This window comes from Pristiophorus japonicus, chromosome 9 (genome assembly GCF_044704955.1).
Source record: "Pristiophorus japonicus isolate sPriJap1 chromosome 9, sPriJap1.hap1, whole genome shotgun sequence".
NCBI classification, from domain to species: Eukaryota; Metazoa; Chordata; class Chondrichthyes; family Pristiophoridae; genus Pristiophorus; species Pristiophorus japonicus.
Genome location: NC_091985.1, coordinates 174,912,852 through 174,939,710, shown reverse-complemented (window position 1 = coordinate 174,939,710; position 26,859 = coordinate 174,912,852). Strand labels below are relative to the sequence as shown.

Below are 26,859 nucleotides of genomic sequence, written 5' to 3'. Positions count from 1 at the left end.
GCATTTCCCAGTCCTTCTTTCTGGTGAGCATTAGAACGAAAACACATGAATTCAAAATATCTAGACACCAGCAGCGATTCCTACTCATTCTTTCCAGGACGTCGAACCCGGAACTCGTTCCCTCTTTGTCTTCCCTTCCTCCTACCATCCATTAAAACCCCAGAGTGACAACAGCTAATCGCTACCTCTTGATGTATATTGGTTTTCTCTCCTACTTAAAAGAATGTTGGCACGCCTTGCACGAGTAACTCTGGCCCTTCGCCTAAGTTTATCAATAAAAACAGTTTGGATGGTACGAACTCCAGCCCTACAACCTTCCGAGATCGCTGCGCTCCTCCAATTCTGGTCTCTTGAGCATTTCTGATTTCATCGCTCCTTCATTGGTGGCCGTGCCTTCTTGGCCCTAAGCTCTGCAATTCCCTCTCCCAACCTCTCCACCCCTCTACCTGTCTATGCTCCTTTAAAATGGTTCCTAAAACCTATCTCTTTGACTAAGCTTTTGTTCACCTGTCCAAATATTTCCTTGTGTGACTCGGCGTCAAATTTTGGGGGTCGAAATTGGGTTGTGGGCACCGGCGATGGGTGGCAAATGGGCGGCAAAGGCCTACCGCCGTCGGTAAGCGGGGTCCACGGCCACGGCTGAAGTTGGGTCGGCTCCCTGGTGGAGGCGCCAAGAGGCAGCGCTGCACCAGCTAACACCACTCACGTGGTGACGTCATCCAGCGTGCAACGTCTCTTTGACGCCTCGGTTGCGATATTTAGCTTTGTACAGCTACCATACCGACAGGCCGTACAGCCTGAAAAAAGTGGTGGTTAAAGAGCGATTCTCAGGCAGAATGGCCCAGAAAGGAAGGTAAGTTTTTCTCTTTATTTATTTCTGCATGGTTTCATTAGTTTGAAGAGTGGCGAAGTGTGTGTGTGTGTGGATCAGAGAGGTTTTAGTTCTTTTTTTCTCTTCCCTTTTCTTCCTGTTTTTTTCCCTAGCATGGCGGCAGCCTTCCATCGGGAGATTCAGTCGCCCTCCTGAGCTCCTGCCCGAGTGGGAGTGTGCAACGCCACTTTTTAGCGCTGCTCTCTCATCTTTGCCCGTAAAAACTGAATTAGTCAGTTGGAGCCTGCATTTAAGGCCTGGCGGTAAAATCAGCATTCAGGCGGTGACACTGCCTCAAAAATGGTAGTACCGAACTTTGACCTCTTTGTTTCATAATGCTCCTGTGAAGCACATTTGGACGTTTTAGTACATTAAAGGTGCTATATAACTACACGTTGTTGTTGTTGTTGGCACTTCAACTTTATTTTGTTAGAACACACAAATATCGGGCTCCATTTTCCCCAATGCCGTTTTTTGACGTATTTCAAGAGTTACGTCCGTTTTTTTGGCCCCGACTACTCCAAAAAAATAACTTGAAAGTTTCCCCGTTCTATTTTTTAATTGGTGCCGTGCAGCCTGTCTTTTAGCTTCGGGGGGTGGAGCCTAATGCCTGCGCCGAAAAAAGGATGCCTCCCCTTCTGCGCTTGCGCGAACAAAAAGTGAAGTTTTTGACGTAATTGCTACGGGCGCGCATGCCTTGTACACCTCCCGGTCTGCATTCGGCCATTTTTAAAGAGCCAGTTAAGCTTGAGAACTGTGTGAGAACTTGATTTCTCAGTGGAAAAATCGGAGCTGCAATACAAGATGCAACGTGGCTCAAGGACCAAGAATTTCTTACAGGATGAAGTGGAAGCACTAGTTACTGTGATTGAGGCCGGATGGCCCGAGCTGGACACCAGCAGAGGCCACATAAAAGTTTCACCAAAACAAATGAAGAAACGTTGGAACCAACTTGCAGAAGATAACTGAGCAATGGTGACCAATGGAGGCCAGTGCAAAAAGAAGTGGCAGGACCTTGGTCAAGTAGTTTGTGTAAGTAATATTTTCATTTATTCAGTGGAATTGCAATTGTAAATGTGACCATCTGTATATATCCCACCCAGCAGAAAGACACCCTCCCTTAAAAGTTATATTTTCATCTTTGCAGAGGGAAGGTGGTACACAACAGAGAGAGAACTCGAACAGGAAGAGGCCCGGCAAATCTGTAGCCACTGACCCTTGGAAGAGAGGGTCACTGCTTTGATGGGTCCTGCCTGGAGAAAAGCAACCACCACTGCACAAGCTGGGCCCACACTCGAGGGAGAGGGTAAGTCCTGCAAATTTCACAGTCTGGTTTTGCTAAATGTTAAGTACTGTGTGGGCTAGCCATGGTTCGGTTCATGGGGATGTCTCCATCAGCTACGCTTCGGTTAATGCAATGTGCCATCATTCATCGTAGTCCTTTAAATCAGCCTGCTGCCTGCGCTGTATGAGCCTACTCATGCCACACACCCTGCCCCCTCCTCTGCTGCTGACCATTTGTCTCATTATATTTTGCAGAACTTGAGGCCAACCCTGACGAGGCTGAAACCGATGCAGAAGAAGATTCAGACGCGGACAAGCCTGAAGAGGAGAACATCTTCCAATCCCACCTTCCAGACCAAGAGCATGGGGGTGAGGGGCAGGGGGAGTGGGAGGTGATGGATGAAGCCCCCACTGTTGTACTCACTCTGGAGGATGTGCAGGTGCCGCCCATTGAGGTGCTGGTCCCATTCCTGAGTGGTACGAGTGTTGGGACATTCCATGGTTTCTCACAGTCCAAGGCTGCGGGTCCCAGTGGGGTGCAGCGAGCCACACCCAGGGTGAGGAGGGGAAGGAGAGCTCGATGGTGCTCTCCTGAGGTGCAGGATCCAACAGATGTGGCTCAGGTGATGGCAATGAGTGGGGAGACTATTGACCTTACGCAATCATTCCTGGACACCATCAGTGGGGTGGGTGATGAGGTATCGGGACTGTCGGGAAAAGTAACAACACTCTCTCGAGCAACGGGAACACTGTCCAGGAACATGAGGGAGGGAATGTCGCAGGCAGCTAATACACTGTCGGTGAACATGAGGGAGAGAATGTCGCAGGTAGCTGATACATTGTCTATTCTGTCTATAATGTACTTATGAATGATTCCACGAGGCAATGTGTTGTACTCAAACTGTAGTGGCCTTGGTCCTTTATTCCAAACTCCAGAGCGAGGCACAAGCATGGTGGGCAGCCTTTTATACTGGGCCCTGCCACCAGGGCAGGAAACCCACGGTCTCCACCAGTTGCAACCTCTAGTGGTGCCAGCATGTATATACACAGTGTAAACCTTACTGATGGTACATCAGGTAAACAACTCTCCATCTTATGCAACTATACAGTGACTACACAGAGAATACATCCATAGTCTGCATATACAACACTGTTGGTGAACATGAGGGAGGGAATGTTGTAGGTAGTTGAGACACTGTTGGCGAACATGAGGGAGGGAATGTTGGAAGTAGTTAAGATACTGTCGGCGAACATGAGGGAGGGAATGTTGGAGGTAGTTGACACACTGTCAGGGCACATGAGGGAGGGAATGTTGGAGTTAGCTGCTGCAATAAGGGAACACGCCCAGACCCCGCGGCCATTGATGGAATCAACTGCCACTCCCACTCCAATCCCCAGACCAGCCTCTGAAGTAATTTACATTATTTGTTGCATTATTACATAATTTTTTGAAGTAAAGAAGAATAATTTCCATTATTTGTTCCATTAACACAACACAACATTACGGAACAGGACCAAACAGTAAACATGGTCCATGTGGAATAGTTGCCGCTGGGCCTTCAGGCAGCAAAGCGTTCACGGATGAGCTGCTGGCACAAGGCTCGAGCAATCGTTAAAGAGGCACACCGGCCCTCCCTCCTCCACCGTCGTGCTCCGGGTTCAGGTAGTTGCATGGCTTCCTCGTCCTCCTCCTCCTCGTCATCTGCATCTTCCTCATCATTATCATCAGCCACTCTCACCTCAGGTGGGTCTTCTACTACCAGCTGCTGCTGCCTCATGATGGCTAAGTTTTGCAGCATGCAGCACACAACAGTGAACTGACCGACAATCTCAGGGGACTATTGTAAGTAGCCTCCAGAATGGTCCAGGCATCGGAAACGCTGTTTCAAGATGCCAATGGTCCTCTCTATCATGCTGCGCATCGCAATGTTTGACATATTGTATTCCCGGTCAACTTCCGTCCGGGTTATGCATAGGGGCGTCATGAGTCGTACCCTTTGTCTACCAACAGCCAGCTCTGCCCTTCTGGCTGCTGCTGAAACATGGCAGGTATAGCGCTCTCGCATAGGATGAACGCATCATAGATGCTCCCAGGGTATCTCGCATCAACTGACATGATGCGATGTATGTCGTCACACATGAGCTGTACATTAATGGAGTGGAAGCTTTTTCTGTTCCTGTATATCTCAGAATCCTCCAAAGGTGCTCGCAAAGCGATGTGGGTACAATCAATGCAGCCCTGTACCTTTGGGAAGCCAGCAATCCTGGAGAAGCCCACAGCCCTTTCACGCATTGCCTGAGGTGTCATGGGAAATTTTATGTAGTCATTCCTCCGGGAATAGAGTTCAGCAGTCAGCTGCCGAATGCAGATATGTGTTGCATGTTGAGAAATGGCGCACACATCCCCAGTTGCGGCTTGGAATGATCCAGATGTATACAATGAAAGTGCAGCTGTAACCTTTACTTCAACTGACAAAACAGTCCTCTTGACGCGTCTAGGGTGCAGGTCTGCTTTTATTAATTCACAGATCTCGGTTACAACTTCTTTGTGGAAATGCAGCCTTCTGACACAGTCTGCATCACTCAGGTGCAGGTATGAACGCCTGTCTCGATACACCCAATGTGGGTAAGGCCTCCTGCTCATCATCCCACGTGCTCTGAGGTTCCTCACGTAATGCTGCCTAATCAATCTTCTCCTCCGCAGCACAATCATGCAGAAGCCTTGTACGAGGTATGGCATTGTCAATATTGCCCCCATAATTTTATTGTAGCTTTTCAAGAAGCTCAAAACAGCAGGAGAAAAGACAGCACTCGCACCTTCTTTCCTCCCTCTGTCCTAAGGTCGCCGTCCTAGTATGGACCACACCCTGGTCTGCACATGCGCAATAGGCTTGCTTAGAACGGAAAGCTAGGTAGGCAGTCAATGAAGAAGCAAAGTCTAATGCAATTCTTTAATTTTTGATTTTTTTCAAAGCACCACCAAACCACCAACTGAACGTCTCCTCATCGGGCTCGAGGGTTGGCCGACAGAATCGCTCCCTCGCCTGGACACAGGGGCTCGGCCCCCCCCCCCACCCCGGGCTTGTTTTGAAGCTGAGCCCCGAGCCCGGGCGAGGAAGCGACTCTGCCAACCGACGCTCCGGCCCTCAAGCCCGGTGAGGAGACGTTCGGTGGTGGGATGTGTTATGTATGGAACCCTATGTAACTAGCATTCTGCCACCACCAGAGGGCGTATCTGTTGGAGTCTCAAGGGATCTCAGCATCCCTTGGGAGCAGTGCAGGCCTCCCATGCCGTACCAGCACTCTGGAGTTAGAATAAAGAGACTAAGGTCACACTTACTCACGTCTACAGTACTCAGTCACATTGCTTTATTTTGCACGTAACAGGGTGGAACTTTGAAAAAAATCTAAAATTAAAGAATTGCATTTGACTTCCATTTTCTCCCTTTTGATTTTGAAAAAATTAAGCATATTCTTTGCCTTCTTGACTCCCTCCAAAACTTTGCCTAAAAACAATGGCGTCTTTCTGCGGCGATTTTTTAATGTGCGCTGGTTTTTCTGAAGCGTCCAGAAGGAGAAATGTAAGTTGGTCAAACTTGTATAAATGTGAAAAAGTGGTGAAGACATTGGATTACACCCACTCTGACGCAAAAAAAAACTAACCTAAAAAAATCGTAACTAACTGAGTTACGCTGGCCCAGAAACTTTGTGGAAACTGGGAGATTTTAATTTACGCCCAAAAAAGTGGCGCACGCCAAAAAAATGCCACAGATAACTGGAGAAAATTGCTAGAATCTATTACTAGGGATGTGGTAATAGGGCACTTAGGTTGTTACATAAAATTAGGGCTCATGGGATTGGGGGTAATATATTAACATGGATTGAGGATTGGTTAACGGACAGAAAACAGAGAGTCGGAATAAATGGGTCATTTTCAGTTTTGCAGGCTGTAACTAGTGGGGTGTCACAAGGATCGGTGCTTGGGCCCCACCCATGAGTTTATACCACTAATAAAATAACCTGACTTGTGAGTGTGTGTGTGGTACTCCATGTCCTTTACTGATTTCAGCACTTATAATAATCAAGCTCCATCTAGTTTCCTTTTGCACAAATTCCAGAAGATACCTGAGGCAAATGACAACTACTGCAAAATCAATTCATCATCCTTTACTGTAGTGACTGTGAAAGAAAATACAATTAAGAATGATTTAAAAGAATATATATTGCATATATAATATGGCACAATTGCTCAGTAATGAATTTTGGATATCCCCCAATAAATCTAGATTACTGATGGCACGTGCTGTTAATACCCTTATGCCTCAATGCATCAAGGATTTGGGGCACATTGACATGTTGCAACTGCTGCAGGCAAAGAAAGTAGCCCCAAGTTAAACCCCCGTGTACAACTGATCAGCATGCAATTAAAGAACATTCCGGATTGACTTCACCTCCGTAATCCGATCTTGGGGTTCAGATAATTAAAGATCACCCAATATTTGGTTTTGCTGCGTGCCACATTATTTGAACACCATGGTTAAACTCTAATCGTTTTCAGTTATTCGTGATTTTATACAGAACATAAGGTAGTGACAATAAAACCAGAATACACACTGTCCTCATTATAATAGAGGACCTTGGGTGTCAAGCATGTTATAATAACATGAATGCCCCATTACACAACAACAACTTGCATTTATATAGTGCCTTTAATGTAGTAAAACATCCCAAGGCGCTTCACCGCAGTGTTATAAGTCAAAACAAATACATTTGATACCAAGCAACATAAGAAGAAATTAGCACAGGTGACCAAAAGCTTGTCTAAAAAGTTCCGTTTTAAGTAGCGTCTTAAAGGAGGAAAGAGAGGTAGAGAGGCAGAGAGGTTTAGGGAGGGAGTTCCAGAGCTTGGGCCCAGGCAACTGAAGGTACGGCCACCAATGGTTGAGCGATTATAATCAGGGATGCTCAAAGGGGCATAATTAGAGGAGCGCAGACATCTCGGGGGGGGGGGGGGTGAGGCGGGGATTGTGGGACAGGAGGAGATTACAGAGTTAGGGAGGAGTGAGGCCATGGAGTGATTTGTAAACGAGGATGAGAATTTTGAAATCGAGGCGTTACTTAACCGGGAGCCAATGTAGGTCAGCGATGGAACAATTGAGGAACAGTGGAGAACTTTTAAGGAGCTCTTTCATAGTGCGCAACAAAAATATATTCCAGTGAAAAAGAAGGGCGGTAAGAGAAGGAATAACCAGCCGTGGATAACCAGGGAAATAAAGGAGAGTATCAAATTAAAAACCAATGCGTATAAAAAAGGTGGCCAAGGTTAGTGGGAAACTAGAAGATTGGGAAAATTTTAAACGACAGCAAAGTATGACTAAGAAAGCAATAAAGAAAGGAAAGATAGATTACGAAAGTAAACTTGCGCAAAACATAAAAACAGATAGTAAAAGCTTTTACCGATATATAAAAAGGAAAAGAGTGACTAAAGTAAATGTTGGTTCTTTAGAAGATGAGAAGGGGGATTTAGTAATGGGAAATGTGGAAATGGCTGAGACCTTAAACAATTATTTTGCTTCGGTCTTCACAGTGGAAGACACAAAAACCATGCCAAAAATTGCTGGACACGGGAATGTGGGAAGGGAGGACCTTGAGACAATCACTATCACTAGGGAGGTAGTGCTGGACAGGCTAATGGGACTCAAGATAGACAAGTCCCCTGGGCCTGATGAAATGCATCCCAGGGTATTAAAAGAGATGGCAGAAGTTATAGCAGATGCATTCGTTATAATCTACCAAAATTCTCTGGACTCTGGGGAGGTACCAGTGGATTGGAAAGCAGCTAATGTAACGCCTCCGTTTAAAAAAGGGGGCAGACAAAAGGCAGGTAACTAGAGGCCGGTTAGTTTAACATCTGTAGTGGGGAAAATGCTTGAAGCTATCATTAAGGAAGAAATAGCGGGACATCTAGATAGGAATAGTGCAATCAAGCAGACGCAACATGGATTCAAGAAGGGGAAATCACGTTTAACTAATTTACTGGAATTCTTTGAAGATATAACGAGCATGGTGGATAGAGGTGTACCGATGGATGTGGTGTATTTAGATTTCCAAAAGGCATTCGATAAGGTGCCACACAAAAGGTTACTGCAGAAGATAAATGTACGTGGAGTCAGAGGAAATGTATTAGCATGGATCGAGAATTGGCTGGCTAACAGAAAGCAGAGAGTTGGGCTAAATGGGTCCTTTTCACGTTGGAAATTGGTGGTTAGTGGTGTGCCACAGGGATCGGTGCTACTGTTTACAATATACATAGATGACCTGGAGGAGGGGACAGAGAGTAGTGTAACAAAATTTGCAGATGACACAAAGATTAGTGGGAAAGCGGGTTGTGTAGAGGACACAGAGAGGCTGCAAAGAGATTTAGATAGGTTAAGCGAATGGGCTAAGGTTTGGCAGATGGAATACAATGTAGGAAAATGTGAGGTCATCTACCGTGGGAAAAAAAACAGTAAAAGGGAATATTATTTGAATGGGGAGAAATTACAACATGCTGCGGTGCAGAGGGACCTGGGGGTCCTTGTGCATGAATCCCAAAAAGTTAGTTTGCAGGTACAGCAGGTAATCAAGAAGGCGAATGGAATGTTGGCCTTCATTGCGAGAGGAATGGAGTACAAAAGCAGGGAGGTCCTGCTGCAACTGTACAGGGTATTGGTGAGGCCGCACCTGGAGTACTGCGTGCAGTTTTTTTCACCTTACTTAAGGAAGGATATACTAGCTTTGGAGGGGGTACAGAGACGATTCACACGGCTGATTCCGGAGATGAGGGGGATACCTTATGATGATAGATTGAGTAGACTGGGTCTTTACTCGTTGGAGTTCATAAGGATGAGGGGTGATCTTATAGAAACATTTAAAATAATGAAAGGGATAGACAAGATAGAGGCAGAGAGGTTGTTTCCACTGGTCGGGGAGACTAGAACTAGGGGGTACAGCCTCAAAATACGGGGAAGCCAATTTAAAACCGAGTTGAGAAGGAATTTCTTCTCCCAGAGGGATGTGAATCTGTAGAATTCTCTGCCCAGGGAAGCAGTTGAGGCTAGCTCATTGAATGTATTCAAATCACAGATAGATAAATTTTTAACCAATAGGGAATTAAGGGTTACGGGGAGCGGGCGGATAAGTGGAGCTGAGTCCACGGCCAGATCAGCCATGATCTTTTTGAATGGCGGAGCAGGCTCAAGGGACGAGATGGCCTACTCCTGTTCCTAATTCTTATGTTCTTACAAGCACAGGGGTGATGGGCGAGCGGGACTTGGTGCAAGTTACATGGTAGAGAAGTATCAGAAGCCCTGCGATAGCAGCCTTCTAACAGAGTCCTTATATAAGTGCAAACATTATAACGACAGTAAGATGTATTCAGGAGAGAAGAATCCACTAATTGCTACGGTACACAGTGGACCTATAACAAGAGTCAAGTAGCTTTGACTGTATGATATGATTTAGTATATAATCATCATCATCATAGGCAGTCCCTCGGAATCGAGGAAGACTTGCTTCCACTCTTAACATGAGTTCTTAGGTGACTGAACATTCCAATACGAGAAGCACAGTCCCTGTCACAGGTGGGACAGACAGTCGTTGAGGGAAAGGGTTGGCAGGGAGCCTGGTTTGCCGCACGCTCCTTCCGCTGCCTGCGCTTGATTTCTGCATGCTCTCGGCGACGATACTCGAGATGCTCAGCACCCTCCCAGATGCACTTCCTCCACTTGGGGCGATCTATGGCCAAGGACTCCCAGGTGTCAGTGGGGATGTCGCACTTTATCAGGGAGGTTTTGAGGGTGTCCTTGTAACGTTTCCTCTGCCCGCCTTTGGCTTGTTTGCCGTGGACGAGTTCCGAGTAGAGCGCTTGCTTTGGGAGTCTCGTGTCTGGCATGCGGACTATGTGGCCCGCCCAACGGAGCTGATCAAGTGAGGTCACTGCTTCAATGCTGGGGATGTTGGCCTGGACGAGGACGCTAATGTTTGTGCGTCTGTCCTCCCAGGGGATTTGCAGGATCTTGCGGAGATATCGCTGGTGGTATTTCTCCAGCGACTTGAGGTGTCTACTGTACATGGTCCACGTCTCTGAGCCAGACAGGAGGGTGGGTATTACTACGGCCCTGTCGACCATGAGCTTGGTGACAGTTTTGAGGGACTGATCTTCAAATACTCTTTTCCTCAGGCGACCGAAGGCTGCACTGGTGCACTGGAGACGGTGTTGGATCTCATTGTCAATGCCTGTTCTTGTTGATGGGAGGCTCCCGAGATCGGGGAAGTTGTCCACGTTGTCCAGGGCCACACCGTGGATCTTGATGTTTGGGGGGCAGTGCTGTACGGTGAGGACAGGCTGGTGGAGTCATCAGTATACAGTCATACAGCAATAAGAAGCAAGACTGACCCAAACAAAGATAATGGTAGGAAACCATTAAATGGATGTTGGAATTCTTTAAGGAATTCTTCCTCTTTTAAAGAGGGAGCATCTTGCAATCTGTATCGCAAAGACCCACGGGATATGATTTATACTCCACTAATCGGCCGACACAATGACCCGTAAGTGGTATAGTTGCCGGTGAGTTATGGTCAGTACCACAAGTGGAATATAAATTGTGGGTCTTCATTACATACTCCGTTTATACTGCACATGATCAAATAACCAACAACTGGAGCAGAACCAAATGATGAAAAAGGTGTGCTTAATGGTGCATGATACGCGTAAATAACCGACCCCCCTCACGCTCAGGAAGGAGCCATGTTCAAAGTCACTGCAGATCAGAGAATCGGCATGGCGGTATTGTAATCTTGTCTACGACCCACATTCCCGATGACTATGGCTCCCCACCAGAAGTGTGGGATTGGTGATTTTACCCTATTTTTTGGTCCCAGCCAACTGGAGGATGTATGAGTGACAACGATTCTCTTGCTGTGTGTCGTGGGTTTAAATTACACAGTATTACATTACATAGTATTTACAGCTCAGAAACAGGCCATTCGGCCCAACAGGTTGGTGCTGGTGTTTATGCTTCACTTCAGCCTCTTCCCACATTAATTCATCTCAACCTATCAACATATCTTTCTATTCCTTTCTCCCTCATGTACTTATGTAAGAACATAAGAAATAGGAGCAGGAGTAGGCCATTTGGCCACTCGAGCCTGCTCGGCCATTTAATAAGATCATGGCTGATCTGATCATGGACTCAGCTCCACTTCCCTGCCCGCTCCCCATAACCCTTTACTCCCTTATCACTCAAAAATCTGTCTATCACTGCCTTAAATATATTCAATGATCCAGCCTCCACACCGTTCTGGGGCAGAGAATTCCACAGATTTACAACCCTCTGAGAGAAGAAATTCCTCCTCATCTCAGTTTTAAATGGGCGGCTCCTTATTCTAAGATCATGGGCCCAAGTTTCCCCAGGGGTTGCTCCTTTTTTTTTGGAGCGACTTGATTTTTCTGGACTATCTTTGTAGTTGCAATTCTGGCCATTTAATTTGCGCCGGTGTAAGTGAGTTAGTTAGGTCTTTTTTTTAGTTCAGTTTTTTTTTCAAAAGGTGGTGTTCCCAGCCACTTACCCCTGGTTTAGATGTTTGGCCAGCAAATAGCTGCTCCAAACTAACTTAGGGCAGCGTATGTTGCCACTTTTGTCCGCACAGAAACACCTTACTTACAGTTAAGGAATCGGTGCAAGTAACTACATTTAAAGCACCACCAAGCACCAAACAAAGCACAAAAAGTAATAAGCAATTAATTAACAAAATCAATCAGTAAATAACAAATACAAAATAGAAGTCCTACGTTAGGGAACGCAGCGGGCCGCCGATAAGGGAGCCCATTCAGCCAGGGCTAGGGACGACGTGCTTTGGCCCCTCCCACACAGCCTGCAGCACATACTCACAGATTCGGCCTGCCAGGAACCATTGCGCATGCGCGCAGACTCTAGTGTGCATGTGCAGAGGTCCCGGCACTGTTTTCAGCGCTGGGACCTGGCTCCACCCACAATCCATTGGGCCATGCTGCGCCACGACGGAGGAGAGGCTGGGGAGTGGCCAGAATACCGATGTCTTTTTTCAGCGCACTTAGAGACAAAAACGGCGCACTTCAGATGAGGGCGCCAGAAAAACAGGTTAGGGAAACTCTAGCCCTGGTTTTAGTCTCCCCCATCAGTGGAAATATCCTCTCTGCATCCACCTTGTCAAGCCCCCTCATTACCTTATACGTTTCAATAAGATCACCTCTCATTCTTCTGAACTTCAATGAGCCCAACCTTATCAACCTTTCTCATAAGTCAACCCCCTCATCTCCGGAATCAATCTAATGAACCTTCTCTGAACAGCCTTATTCACCTCAATTCCCCTTATTCACCTCAACCACTCCCTGTGGGAGCAAGTTCCACAGTCTAACCACTCTCTGGGTAAAGACGTTTTTCCTGAATTCCCCATTGGATTTATTAGTGACTATCTTATATTTATGACCTCTTGTTCTGGTCTCCTCTATAAGTGGAAACATCTTCTCTACATCTACCCTATCGAACCCCTTCATAATGTTAAAGTCTGCTATCAGGTTATCCTTCAGCTTTCTCTTTTCTACAGAAAAGGGCCCCGGGTTGTTCAGTCTTTCATGATAGTTAAAACCGCTCAATTCTGCTATCGTCCTTGTAAATCTTCTCCAGTGCATCTATATCCTTTTTGTAATACGGAGACCAGAACTGAGCATCTTTGTACTGTGAACGTTCTCTTCAATGGGCTTTGAAAGGTAATTTAGTTCTAGTAATTAAACTGTGATTTGATCTCTATTAAGTATGAAATGAAATGGCAGCATCACTGGAATTAATGAACACATCTGTTGATGTTGATACAGTTCCCAATTGCCATTTGGCTCAGCAACTCCCCCAGTACATTTTCTCCAGGATGTAATAACCACTTAGTGATGAAAAAAAATGATTAGAAATGAACCAAGCAAGGCTGAGAGAGTTCGATTCTGATTAACTGTCCGAACCAACCATGTTCGTTGCTCTCTCACTTTACAACAATTAAGTAGAATAAGATCGAAAAGTTGAAAGCTCTGCAAAACTTAAAACCACAGCAGATATATAAAGCAACCAAATGCGGCCAGCATGCTGGTAGCTGTAATGTGTACACTGTGAGCGTCCTCACAGGTTGGTAGAGCTGTTGAACTGTGAGTGGCTTAGCCAGTCACGTGATGTTCACAAGACTCAATAAAACCCCAGCCAGTTGGGTTCGGGGGATCCACGATGAGGCAGGTGGTTGTGAGCCTGGTGGATGAACTGGTAATATGTAGTGTGATTGTCAAACCTTTGCTAATAAACCAACTAGTTCTTAATAGCAATGTGTTGCTGTGAATTCTTACAAAATGATCGGTGAGCACCTCAAACCTGCGAGTCGTATACACTTGGCCCGACAACGTTTCTAAACGCACCGATGTCAGGAAGTTCACAGACGCCTGCAGGGGGGAGATGTTATGGGATTTCTTCATTGAGGGCATTGGTCATGCTGGGATTTTTAGGAAGCTAATTGAGACCAAGGACTTGACCTTGGAAGCAGCGGCATTGATGGCTCAAACCTTCATGGCGGGGGAGGAGGAAACCAAGATCATATACGCGCGCAACTCTGCTCCCGATGTGGCGATGGATCTGGGAGTTAACATGGTAAACGCGACTCAGAACCCCGCAGGCAGGCAAGGGCAATTCGACACCAACCAGGCAGTAACAGACTATAGGGTGGGTCCTCAACAGAGACAATGGCAGGTTGAACGGACATTTACACCATCACAAGGGACAATACATCCCGGGATGGGCCCATTGACACCCACTAACAGAGTGCTCAAGGGTAATCAAAGAGACAATCAGCGAGGAATGCCTGGTAACAGCTCTTTTGTTCACAACAATCTCAGCTCATGCTGGAGGTGCGGGGGCAAACATGCTGTGAAGACCTGCCGGTTTCAACAATTCATCTGCAGAAATTGTAAATTGAGTGGACATTTAGCCAGGATGTGCAGGAAGCCTGCAGCGAGGCTGGTTTACGAAGTGGATGAATCACAAGAGGGGTCTGCAAGCCAGGGGTATGCCTGGGACACGGCAATGGATGCTGAAGTTCAGCGAGTCCAGGTGACAAACATCCACAGCTCATACACAAAGACGCCACCTATGATGATGAGAGTACTGTTAAACGATATCCCGGTACGCATAGAGCTGGACACAGGAGCCAGCCAGTCACTTATGAGTGTCCAACAATTTGAGAAACTGTGGCCACTCAGAGCTAGCAGACCCAAACTAGAACGCATTGACACGCAACTACGGACGTACACCAAAGAGATCATCCCAGTGCTAGGCAGTGCAATGTTGGTGGTCACACATAATGGATCTCAGAACCGGCTGCCACTCTGGATTGTCCCGGGAAATGGTCCTTTTGGGGAGGAGCTGGCTAGCCGAGATGAACTGGAAATGGGGGGATGTGCACGCCATTTCATCTGTGGAGTGAAGTTCATGCTCACAGGTCCTACAAAAGTTCGAGTCATTATTTCAACCTGGCGTCGGGACTTTCAAATGCACCAAAGTAAGGATATGCATCACCCCGGATGCCACACCAGTGCACCACAAAGCCAGAGCTGTGCCGTATGTGATGCGGGAGAAAATTGAGAGTGAGTTGGACAGGTTGCTAAGAGAGGGCATAATTTCGCCCGTTGAATTCAGCGACTGGGCAAGCCCCATCGTCCCTGTTCTAAAAACGGATGGCTCGGTCAGGATCTGTGGCGACTACAAGGCCACCATCAACCGAATGTCCCTTCAGGAGCAATACCCGCTTCTGACAGCGGAGGATCTTTTTGCCATGCTGGCAGGTGGCAAGCTGTTCACCAAGTTGGACCTCACTTTGGCCTACATGACCCAGGAACAGAGAAACATAGAAACATAGAAAATAGGTGCAGGAGTAGGCCCTTCTGGCTTGCACCGCCATTCAATGAGTTCATGGCTGAACATGCAACTTCAGTACCCCATTCCTGCTTTCTCGCCATACCCCGAGATCCCCCGAGTAGTAAGGACTTCATCTAACTCCCTTCAGAATATATTCAGTGAATTGGCCTCAACAACTTTCTGTTGTAGAGAATTCCACAGGTTCACCACTCTCTGGGTGAAGAAGTTTCTCCTCATCTCGGTCCTAAATGGCTTACCCCTTATCCTCAGACTGTGACCCCTGGTTCTGGACTTCCCCAACATTGGGAACATTCTTCCTGCATCTAACCTGTCGAAACACGTCAGAATTTTAAACGTTTCTATGAGGTCCCCTCTCATTCTCCAGTGAATACAAGCCCAGTGGATCCAGTCTTTCTTGATAAGTCAGTCCCACCATCCCGGAATCAGTCTGGTGAACCTTCGCTGCACTCCCTCAATAGCAAGAACGTCCTTCCTCAAGTTAGGAGACCAAAACTGTACACAATACTCCAGGTGTGGCCTCACCAATGCCCTGTACAACTGTAGCAACACCTCCCTGCCCCTGTACTCAAATCCCCTCGCTATGAAGGCCAACATGCCATTTGCATTCTTAACCGCCTGCTGTACCTGCATGCCAACCTTCAATGACTGATGTACCATGATACCCAGGTCTCGTTGCACCTCCCCTTTTCCTAATCTGTCACCATTCAGATAAAAGTCTGTCTCTCTGTTTTTACCACCAAAGTGGATAACCGCACATTTATCCACATTATAGTTCATCTGCCATGCATTTGCCCATCACCTAACCTATCCAAGTCACTCTGCAGCCTCATAGCATCCTCCTCGCAGCTCACACTGCCACCCAACTTAGTGTCATCCGCAAATTTGGAGATACTACATTTAATCCCCTCATCTAAATCATTAATGTACAGTGTAAACAGCTGGGGCCCCAGCGCAGAACCTTGCGGTACCCCACTAGTCACTGTCTGCCATTCTGAAAAGTCCCCATTTACTCCTACTCTTTGCTACCTGTCTGACAACCAGTTCTCAATCCATGTCAGCACACTACCCCCAATCCCATGTGCTTTAACTTTGCACATTAATCTCTTGTGTGGGACCTTGTCGAAAGCCTTTTGAAAGTCCAAATATACCACATCAACTGGTTCTCCCTTGTCCACTCTACTGGAAACATCCTCAAAAAATTCCAGAAGATTTGTCAAGCATGATTTCCCTTTCACAAATCCATGCTGACTTGGACCTATCAGGTCACCTCTTTCCAAATGCGCTGCTATGACATTCTTAATAATTGATTCCATCATTTTACCCACTACCGATGTCAGGCTGACCGGTCTGTAATTCCCTGTTTTCTCTCTCCCTCCTTTTTAAAAAGTGGGGTTACATTGGCTACCCTCCACTCGATAGGAACTGATCCAGAGTCAATGGAATGTTGGAAAATGACTGTCAATGCATCCGCTATTTCCAAGGCCACCTCCTTAAGTACTCTGGGATGCAGTCCATCAGGCCCTGGGGATTTATCGGCCTTCAATCCCATCAATTTCACCAACACAATTTCCCGACTAATAAGGATTTCCCTCAGTTCCTCCTCCTTACTAGACCCTCTGACCCCTTTTATATCAGAAGGTTGTTTGTGTCCTCCTTCGTGAATACCGAACCAAAGTACTGGTTCAATTGGTCTGCCATTTCTTTGTTCCCCATTATGACTTCCCCTGATTCTGACTGCAGGGGACCTACGTTTGTCTTTACTAACCTTTTTCTCTTTACATATCTATAGAAACTTTTGCAATCCGTCTTAATGTTCGCTGCAAGCTTCTTCTCGTACTCCATTTTCCCTGCCCTAATCAAACCCTTTGTCCTCCTCTGCTGAGTTCTAAATTTCTCCCAGTCCCCAGGTTCGCTGCTATTTCTGGCCAATTTGTATGCCACTTCCTTGGCTTTAATACGATCCCTGATTTCCCTTGATAGCCACGGTTTATTTTTACGCCAGACAGGAATGTACAATTGTTGTAGTTCATCCATGCGGTCTCTAAATGTCTGCCACTGCCCATCCACAGTCAACCCCTTAAGTTTCATTCGCCAATTTATCCTAGCCATTTCACGCCTCATACCTTCAAAGTTAGCCTTCTTCAAGTTCTGGACCATGGTCTCTGAATTAACTGTTTCTTTCTCCATCCAAATGCAGAATTCCACCATATTATGGTCACTCTTCCCCAAGGGGCCTCGCACAACGAGATTGCTAATTAATCCTCTCTCATTACACAACACCCAGTCTAAGATGGCCTCCCCCCTAGTTGGTTCCTCGACATATTGGTCTAGAAAACCATCCCTTATGCACTCCAGGAAATCCTCCTCCACCGTATTGCTTCCAGTTTGGCTAGCCCAATCAATGTGCATATTAAAGTCACCCATTATAACTGCTGCACCCTTATTGCATGCACCCATAATTTCCTGTTTGATGCCCTCCCCAACATCACTACTACTGTTTGGAGGTCTGTACACAAATCCCACTAACGTTTTTTGCCCTTTGGTGTTCTGCAGCTCTACCCATATAGATTCCACATCATCCAAGCTAATGTCCTTCCTAACTATTGCATGAATCTCCTCTTTAACCAGCAATGCTACCCCACCTCCTTTTCCTTTTATTCTATCCTTCCTGAATGTTGAATACCCCTGGATGTTGAGTTCCCAGCCCTGATCATCCTGGAGCCACGTCTCCGTAATCCCAATCACATTATATTTGTTAACATCTATTTGCACAGTTAATTCATCCACCTTATTACGGATACTCCTTGCATTAAGACACAAAGCCTTCAGGCTTGTCTTTTTAACACCCTTTGTCCTTTTATAATTTTGCTGTACAGTGGCCCTTTTTGTTCTTTGCCTTGGGTTTCTCTGCCCTCCACTTTTCCTCATCTCCTTTCTGTCTTTTGCTTTTGTCTCCTTTTTGTTTCCCTCTGTCTCCCTGCATTGGTTCCCATCCCCCTGCCATATTAGTTTAACTCCTCCCCAACAGCACTAGCAAACACTCCCCCTCGGACATTGGTTCCGGTCCTGCCCAGGTGCAGACCGTCCGGTTTGTACTGGTCCCACCTCCCCCAGAACCGGTTCCAATGCCCCAGGAATTTGAATCCCTCCCTGATGCACCACTGCTCAAGCCACATATTCATCAGCGCTATCCTGCGATTCCTACTCTGACTAGCACGTGGCACTGGTAGCAATTCCGAGATTACTACTTTTGAGGTCCTACTTTTTAATTTAGCTCCTAGCTCCTGAAATTCGTTTTGTAGGACCTCATCACTTTTTTTACCTATGTCATTGGTACCAATGTGCACCACGACAACTGGCTGTTCTCCCTCCCTTTTTAGAATGTCCTGCACCCGCTCCGAGACATCCTTGACCCTTGCACCAGGGAGGCAACATACCATCCTGGAGTCTCGGTTCCGGCCGCAGAAACGCTTATCAATTCCCCTTACAGTTGAATCCCCTGTCACTGTCGCTCTCCCACTCTTTTTCCTGCCCTCCTGTGCAACAGAGCCAGCCACGGTGCCATGAACTTGGCTGCTGCTGCCCTCCCCTGATGAATCATCCCCCTCAACAGTACTCAAAGCAGTGTATCTGTTTTGCAGGGGGATGACCACAGGGGACCCCTGCACTACCTTCCTTGCACTGCTCTTCCTGCTGGTCTTCCATTCCCTATCTGGCTGTGGTCCCTTCACCTGCGGTAAGACCAACTCGCTACATGTGCTACTCACATCATTCCCAGCATCGTGGATGCTCCAGAGTGAATCCACCTTCAGCTCCAGTTCCGCAACGCGGTCCGTCAGGAGCTGGAGGCGGATACACTTCCCGCACACGTAATCGTCAGGGACACCGGAAGTGTCCCTGAGTTCCCACATGGTACAGGAGGAGCATATCATGTGACGGAGCTCCCCTACCATGACTGGTTAAAGAGGAGATTAATGCAATAGTTAGGAAAGACAGTAGCTTGGATGATGTGGAATCTATATGGGTAGAGCTGCAGAACACCAAAGGGCAAAAAAACGTTAGTAGGAGTTGTGTACAGACCTCCAAACAGTAATAGGGATGTTGGGGAGGGCATCAAACAGGAAATTAGGGGTGCATGCAATAAAGGTGTAGCAGTTATAATGGGTGACTTTAATATGCACATAGATTGGGCTAGCCAAACTGGAAGCAATACGGTGGAGGAGGATTTCCTGGAGTGCATAAGGGATGGTTTTCTGGACCAATATGTTGAGGAACCAACTAGGGGGGAGGCCATCTTAGACTGGGTGTTGTGTAATGAGAGAGGATTAATTAGCAATCTCATTGTGCGAGGCCCCTTGGGGAAGAGTGACCATAATATGGTGGAATTCTGCATTAGGATGGAGAATGAAACAGTAATTTCAGAGACCATGGTCCAGAACTTAAAGAAGGGTAACTTTGAAGGTATGAGGCGTGAATTGGCTAGGATAGATTGGCGAATGATACTTAGGGGGTTGACTGTGGATGGCAATGGCAGACATTTAGAGACCGCATGGATGAATTACAACAATTGTACATTCCTGTCTGGCGTAAAAATAAAAAAGGGAAGGTGGCTCAACCGTGGCTATCTAGGGAAATCAGGGATAGTATTAAAGCCAAGGAAGTGGCATACAAATTGGCCAGAAATAGCAGCGAACCTGGGGACTGGGAGAAATTTAGAACTCAGCAGAGGAGGACAAAGGGTTTGATTAGGGCAGGGAAAATGGAGTACGAGAAGAAGCTTGCAGGGAACATTAAGGCGGATTGCAAAAGTTTCTATAGGTATGTAAAGAGAAAAAGGTTGGTGAAGACAAACGTAGGTCCCCTGCAGTCAGAATCAGGGGAAGTCATAACGGGGAACAAAGAAATGGCAGACCAATTGAACAAGTACTTTGGTTCGGTATTCACTAAGGAGGATACAAACAACCTTCCGGATATAAAAGGGGTCAGAGGGTCTAGTAAGGAGGGGGAACTGAGGGAAATCTTTATTAGTCGGGAAATTGTGTTGGGGAAATTGATGGGATTGAAGGCCGATAAATCCCCAGGGCCTGATGGACTGCATCCTAGAGTAATTAAGGAGGTGGCCTTGGAAATAGCGGATGCATTGACAGTCATTTTCCAACATTCCATTGACTCTGGATCAGTTCCTATGGAGTGGAGGGTAGCCAATGTAACCCCACTTTTTAAAAAAGGAGGGAGAGAGAAAACAGGGAATTATAGACCGGTCAGCCTGACCTCAGTAGTGGGTAAAATGATGGAATCAATTATTAAGGATGTCATAGCAGTGCATCTGGAAAATGGTGACATGATAGGTCCAAGTCAGCATGGATTTGTGAAAGGGAAATCATGCTTGACAAATCTTCTGGAATTTTTTGAGGATGTTTCCAGTAAAGTGGACAAAGGAGAACCAGTTGATGTGGTATATTTGGACTTTCAAAAGGCTTTCGACAAGGTCCCACACAAGAGATTAATGTGCAAAGTTAAAGCACATGGGATTGGGGGTAGTGTGCTGACATGGATTGAGAACTGGTTGTCAGACAGGAAGCAAAGAGTAGGAGTAAACGGGTACTTTTCAGAATGGCAGGCAGTGACTAGTGGAGTGCCGCAAGGTTCTGTGCTGGGGCCCCAGCTGTTTACATTGTACATTAATGATTTAGACGAGGGGATTAAATGCAGTATCTCCAAATTTGCGGATGATACTAAGTTGGGTGGCAGTGTGAGCTGCGAGGAGGATGCTATTAGGCTGCAGAGTGACTTGGATAGGTTAGGTGAGTGGGCAAATGCATGGCAGATGAAGTATAATGTGGATAAATGTGAGGTTATCCACTTTGGTGGTAAAAACAGAGAGACAGACTATTATCTGAATGGTGACAGATTAGGAAAAGGGAAGGTGCAACGAGACCTGGGTGTCATGGTACATCAGTCATTGAAGGTTAGCATGCAGGTACAGCAGGCGGTTAAGAAAGCAAATGGCATGTTGGCCTTCATAGCGAGAGGATTTGAATACAGGGGCAGGGAGGTGTTGCTACAGTTGTACAGGGCCTTGGTGAGGCCACACCTGGAGTATTGTGTACAGTTTTGGTCTCCTAACTTGAGGAAGGACATTCTTGCTATTGAGGGAGTGCAGCGAAGGTTCACCAGACTGATTCCCGGGATGGCGGGACTGACCTATCAAGAAAGATTGGATCAACTGGGCTTGTATTCACTGGAGTTCAGAAGAATGAGAGGGGACCTCATAGAAACGTTTAAAATTCTGACGGGTTTAGACAGGTTAGATGCAGAAAGAATGTTCCCAATGTTGGGGAAGTCCAGAACCAGGGGTCACAGTCTGAGGATAAGGGGGAAGCCATTTAGGACCGAGATGAGGAGAAACTTCTTCACCCAGAGAGTGGTGAACCTGTGGAATTCTCTACCACAGAAAGTAGTTGAGGCCAATTCACTAAATATATTCAAAAGGGAGTTAGATGAAGTCCTTACTACTCGGGGGATCAAGGGTTATGGCGAGAAAGCAGGAAGCGGGTACTGAAGTTTCATGTTCAGCCATGAACTCATTGAATGGCGGTGCAGGCTAGAAGGGCTGAATGGCCTACTCCTGCACCTATTTTCTATGTTTCTATGTTTCTATGTTTCTATGTTTCTATAACCCTTAGATACACTTAAATTGGCAACAACAATGTTAAAAGTTACTGACTGTTGTAGAAGAGAAAAAAGAAAAACTACTCACCAATCCAGCCAATCACTTACCCCCTTGGCTGTGACGTCACCTTTCTGTTTCTTTCTACTTCTTTTTTGCCTTCTCCCTGTAACTGTACAAGCCTCTTGCCTACCCTGGACTCGTGCTGCTCTGAGCTCCCGCCTCCTCGACTGACTGACTCCCACTAGCCTTTATAGGCCTCTCGCCGACCCCGGACTCGCGCTGCTCCAAGCTCCCGCATCCTTGACTGACTGCTCGAACTGCCTGACTCCCGCTGGCCTTTATAGGCCTCTCGCCGATCCCTGACTCGTGCTGCTCTGAGCTCCCGCCTCCTCGACTGACTGCTCGACTCCCGCTGGCCTTTATAGGCCTCTCGCCGACCCCGGACTCGCGCTGCTCCAAGCTCCCGCATCCTTGACTGACTGCTCGAACTGCCTGACTCCCGCTGGCCTTTATAGGCCTCTCGCCGATCCCTGACTCGTGCTGCTCTGAGCTCCCGCCTCCTCGACTGACTGCTCGACTCCCGCTGGCCTTTATAGGCCTCTCGCCGACCCCGGACTCGTGCTGCTCTGAGCTCCCGCCTCCTCGACTGACTGCTCGACTCCCGCTGGCCTTTATAGGCCTCTCGCCGACCCCGGACTTGTGCTGCTCCGAGCTCCCGGCTCCTCGACTGACTGCTCGAACTGCCAGCTCATTGTTCCAAAAACGACGAGGATGGAATTCGAACCCACGCGTGTCGAACACAATAGATTAGCAGTGCATCACCTTAACCACTCGGCCACCTCGTCTCAGACCTCGAACTGGCCGAAGAATCCAAGCTACTGACCACCATCACCACGCACAAGGGGCTGTTTGTCGACAACAGGTGTCTGTTTGGCATGCGTTTAGCAGCCACTATCTTTCAGAGGAACATGGAAAGCCTGCTCAAATCCGGAACAATCGTATTGCAGGACGACATCCTTATCACGGGTCGAGACATCGAGGAACATCTCCACAACCTGGAGGAGGTGCTACGCCGACTGGACCGGGTAGGCCTGCGACTAAAGAAGTCCAAGTTTGTGTTTTTGGTCCCAAAGGTCGAGTTTTTGGGCAGGAGGGTTGCTGCAGACAGGATCCGGCCTACCGAATCCAAAACGAAGGCGATTCGTCATGCACCCAGGCCCGGCAACACATCGGAGTTGTGTTCATTTTTGGGACTCTTGAACTATTTCGGGAACTTTCTACCGAACTTAAGTACATTGCTGGAGCTGCTACATGGGCTCCTGAATAAGGGTTGCGATTGGTTTTGGGGGGACTGTCAGGAACGAGCTTTCAATCTTGCTTTGTTCTAATAAGTTATTGACCCTGTATGACCCCGGTAAGAAATTGTTTTTTACATGTGATGCATCATCCTATGGGGTTGGGTGCGTGTTGCAGCAGAGTAATGATGAGGGCCAGCTTATGCCTCCAGGTCACTCTCCCAGGCAGAAAGGGGATATGGGATGGTTGAAAAGGAAGCACTCGCATGTATCTACGGGGTGAAAAAGATGCACCAGTACCTTTTTGGCAGAAGGTTCGAGTTAGAAACGGACCACAAGCCATTAACATCCCTGTTGTCCGACAGCAAAGCTGTCAATGCCAATGCGTCAGCTCGCATACAGTGATGGGCTCTCACGCTGGCTGCATATGACTACTCCATACGGCACCGGCCAGGCACCGAAAATTGCGCTGACGCGCTCAGCAGGCTTCCACTGGCCACCACTAAGGGGGCAGCGGAGCAAAGCGCTGAGATGGTCATGGCTGTTGAGGCTTTTGACAGTGCAGGCTGCCCCATCACAGCCCAGCAGATCAAAACCTGGACCAACAGAGATCCCCTCCTATCTCTGATTAAGAAATGTGTCCTGACTGGGGATTGGGCGCCCGCTCACGGAGCATGCCCTGAGGAGGTCAGACCGTTTTACAGACGGATGGATGAGCTCTCCAGCCAAGCCAACTGCCTACTATGGGGCAGCCGGGTAGTCATGCCCCAGAGCGGGAGGGAAGCATTCATCAGGGAACTCCACAGCGAGCACCCAGGCATCGTGCTAATGAAGGCCATTGCCCGGTCACATGTATGGTGGCCGGGAATTGATGCAGACCTGGAACACTGTGTTCGCAGGTGCACGATGTGTGCCCAGCTGGGTAATGCCCCCAGGGAGGCTCCACTCAGCCCGTGGCCCTGGCCCACCAAGCCATGATCACGTATTCATGTAGACTACATGGGCCCATTCATGGGGAAAATGTTCCTCATTGTTGTTGATGTGTACTCGAAATGGATCGAGTGCATCATATTGAATTCGTGCACGACATCCACTACAGTGGAGAGTCTGCGTGCGGTCTTTGCGACCCACGGCTTGCCGGACATCCTAATTAGCGACAACGGCCTGTGTTTCACTAGCTATGAATTCCAGGAGTTCATGTCAGGTAATGGCATCAAACATGTCAGGACAGCACCGTTCAAGCCGGCCTCCAATGGCCAGTTGGAACGTGCGGTCCAAATCATAAAACAAGGCATGCACCGGATTCAAGGACCCTCCCTTCAATACCGTCTATCGCGCCTCCTGCTGGCCTATAGTTCCCAAGTGCATTCGCTCACGGGGGTCCCGCCAGCGGAACTACTCATGAAACGTACACTAAAAACGTGGCTGTCCCTCATTCATCCAGTCTTGTCAGACATTGTTGAGGGCCAAAATGAGTGCCATGACCGTAACTCAAAGGGGAGACGTATAGAAATCGATGACCCTGTATTTGTTCTTAATCACACTGTGGGGCCCATGTGGCTCGAGGGTACTGTAATTGGTAAAGAGGGGAATAGGGTCATAGTGGTCAGACTCAACAATGGGCAGATATGCCGCAAGCATCTGGACCAAGTAAAAAAAAGGTTCAGCATGGACACTGAGGAACCCGAGGAAAATCATGAGATGCTGCCCACACCACCGCCAGTGAACAAGCTACAAGAACCTTCAGCAGCAGGCTGAACCGGAATCACCACAGGTGACAAAGGCGCATGCCGAGGCTCAACCACCAGAGCCCTAACTGCGGTGCTCCACGAGAGAGCGTCGACCGCCTGAAAGACTCAATCTTTGACCCAAAGACGTTGGGGGGGAGGTGATGTCATGTTTGTAACCTTCATGTAACTGTAACCCTTATGCAACAACACTGTACACTGTATACACCTGAGTAATGCACAACTTGACCACAGGGGGTGAACTTGTGGGAGACACTCCTCACCTGGTCACCCAGGTATATAAAGGGAGGTCCCACGCAGGGTCAGCACTCCTTGGTCCTGGGAATAAAGGTTCAGGTCACAGAGTGACCTTGTCTCCAATATGTGTCTCGTGTTGATTTGCTGTAGAATGTAAGGACACAACACAGGCCATTTTACACACTGGTCTATGCTGGTGTTTATGCTCCACATGAGCCTCCTCCCACTCTATTTACTTCATCGCACTCTAACAACGTAACCTTCTGTTCCTTTCTCCCTCGTATGTTTATCTGGCTTCCCCTTAAGTGCAAGTATGCTATTCGCCTCGAACACTCCCTGTGGTAGCGAGCTCCACATTCTCACCATTTCTCAGAGCAGGCTGCTCCTGGCTATGGAACTGTAGGATTTTGTGTGAGGAGCAAATTAATTTTACAGACCAAGAAGGCATGGGTAAGCGTCTCGGCAGAAAAAGAGGGGGAAAGAGGTGAGGACACAAACAGCAACATTTCCTGAGAAGGGACGATTTTAACCCTGGCCGCCCGATGGAATGTCTCCATTATAGTGTGATGATAATGTCATTTCCCATCGGCACTGGGCAGCCCTTCTCTCTCATGCTGATGCGAATCAGAGAGGTCAAACCATTAAACTGCACTTTGTGATTTCAGTGCAGTGTAGATAAAGGTTTTAAAATTCAGCATTGATGCTAAAGCTACATTCCTTTTTCCAGTTTTAGTCAAAGTAATGCTCTCATGTGATAAAAGCCCACATTTTAATATAATACTCACCGACACATGGGAGGGAATAACCACACTCCGGGTCATGGATGAATTGTCGGTCATTCAGCCGTGTCACACAATATAAATGGAAGCAATCCAAGCATATGACATGTCGATCCTCACAAGGAAATATCAGCACTGGATCACTAGGAGCAGGGGAAGAAGAGAAACATGATCATGTGATGCCCTTCCACTTCAACAGTCCAACAGCTCCGCTCCCTGTCCTGCCACGACTGACTCGTGCTGAGAATGGTTCACCGGGACTGGCGACCATCCACGTGTCTGTTCTTCACCAAGTCCCGTGCGCCCATCACCCCTGTGCTCATCGACCTGTATTGGCTCCCTGGTCCAGCAACACCTCAAATTTTTAATTCTCATCCTTGTGTTCAAATCCCTCCATGGCCTCGCCCCTCCCTATTTCTGTAACCTTTTCCAGCCCCATGACCCTCCGAGAATTCTATATTCCTCCAACTGTCGGCTCAAATCCCACTCCAGAGACTTGAGCACAAAAATCTAGGCTGACACCGCAGAGGGAGTGCTGCACTGTTGGAGGTGATAGTCCGAGGCACCGTCTGCTCTCTCAGGTGGATGAAAAAGATCCCAGGGCATTATTTTGAACAAGAGCAGGGAAGTTATCCCCTGTGTCCTGGCCAATATTTATCCCTCAATCAACATAACAAAAACAGATTATCTGGTCATTATTACATTGCTGTTTGTGGGAGCTTGCTGTGCGCAAATTGGCTGCCACATTTCCTACATTACAACAGTGACTACACTCCAAAAAGTACTTCATTGGCTGTAAAGCACTTTGGGACATCCAGTGGTTGTGAAAGATGCTATATAAATGCAAGTCTTTCTTTCTTTTTTCTTTTGCATCCCCGATGTCCTTCACTGCACCATTGGCGGCTGTGCCTTCAGCTTTCTGGGCACTAAGCTCTGAAATTCCCTTCCTAAATCTCGGTCTCTCCACCTCTCAATTGCTCCTTTAA

General features: G+C 47.5%; 1 protein-coding gene and 1 non-coding gene across 3 annotated transcripts in view; both read right to left on the bottom strand.

The window, feature by feature from the left end:
* prkn (parkin RBR E3 ubiquitin protein ligase) overlaps positions 1–26,859 on the bottom strand; it is a 1,745,947-nt gene that overhangs the window by 667,854 nt on the left and 1,051,234 nt on the right. For both annotated transcript variants that reach the window (XM_070890152.1, XM_070890153.1), the window contains exon 7: positions 25,880–26,016. In XM_070890152.1, the coding sequence (XP_070746253.1) occupies positions 25,880–26,016 (137 nt within the window). The remainder of the gene's footprint in view (positions 1–25,879; positions 26,017–26,859) is intronic.
* trnas-gcu (transfer RNA serine (anticodon GCU)) lies at positions 22,578–22,659 on the bottom strand. The gene has a single exon. It is a non-coding gene; the product is annotated as a tRNA-Ser (tRNA).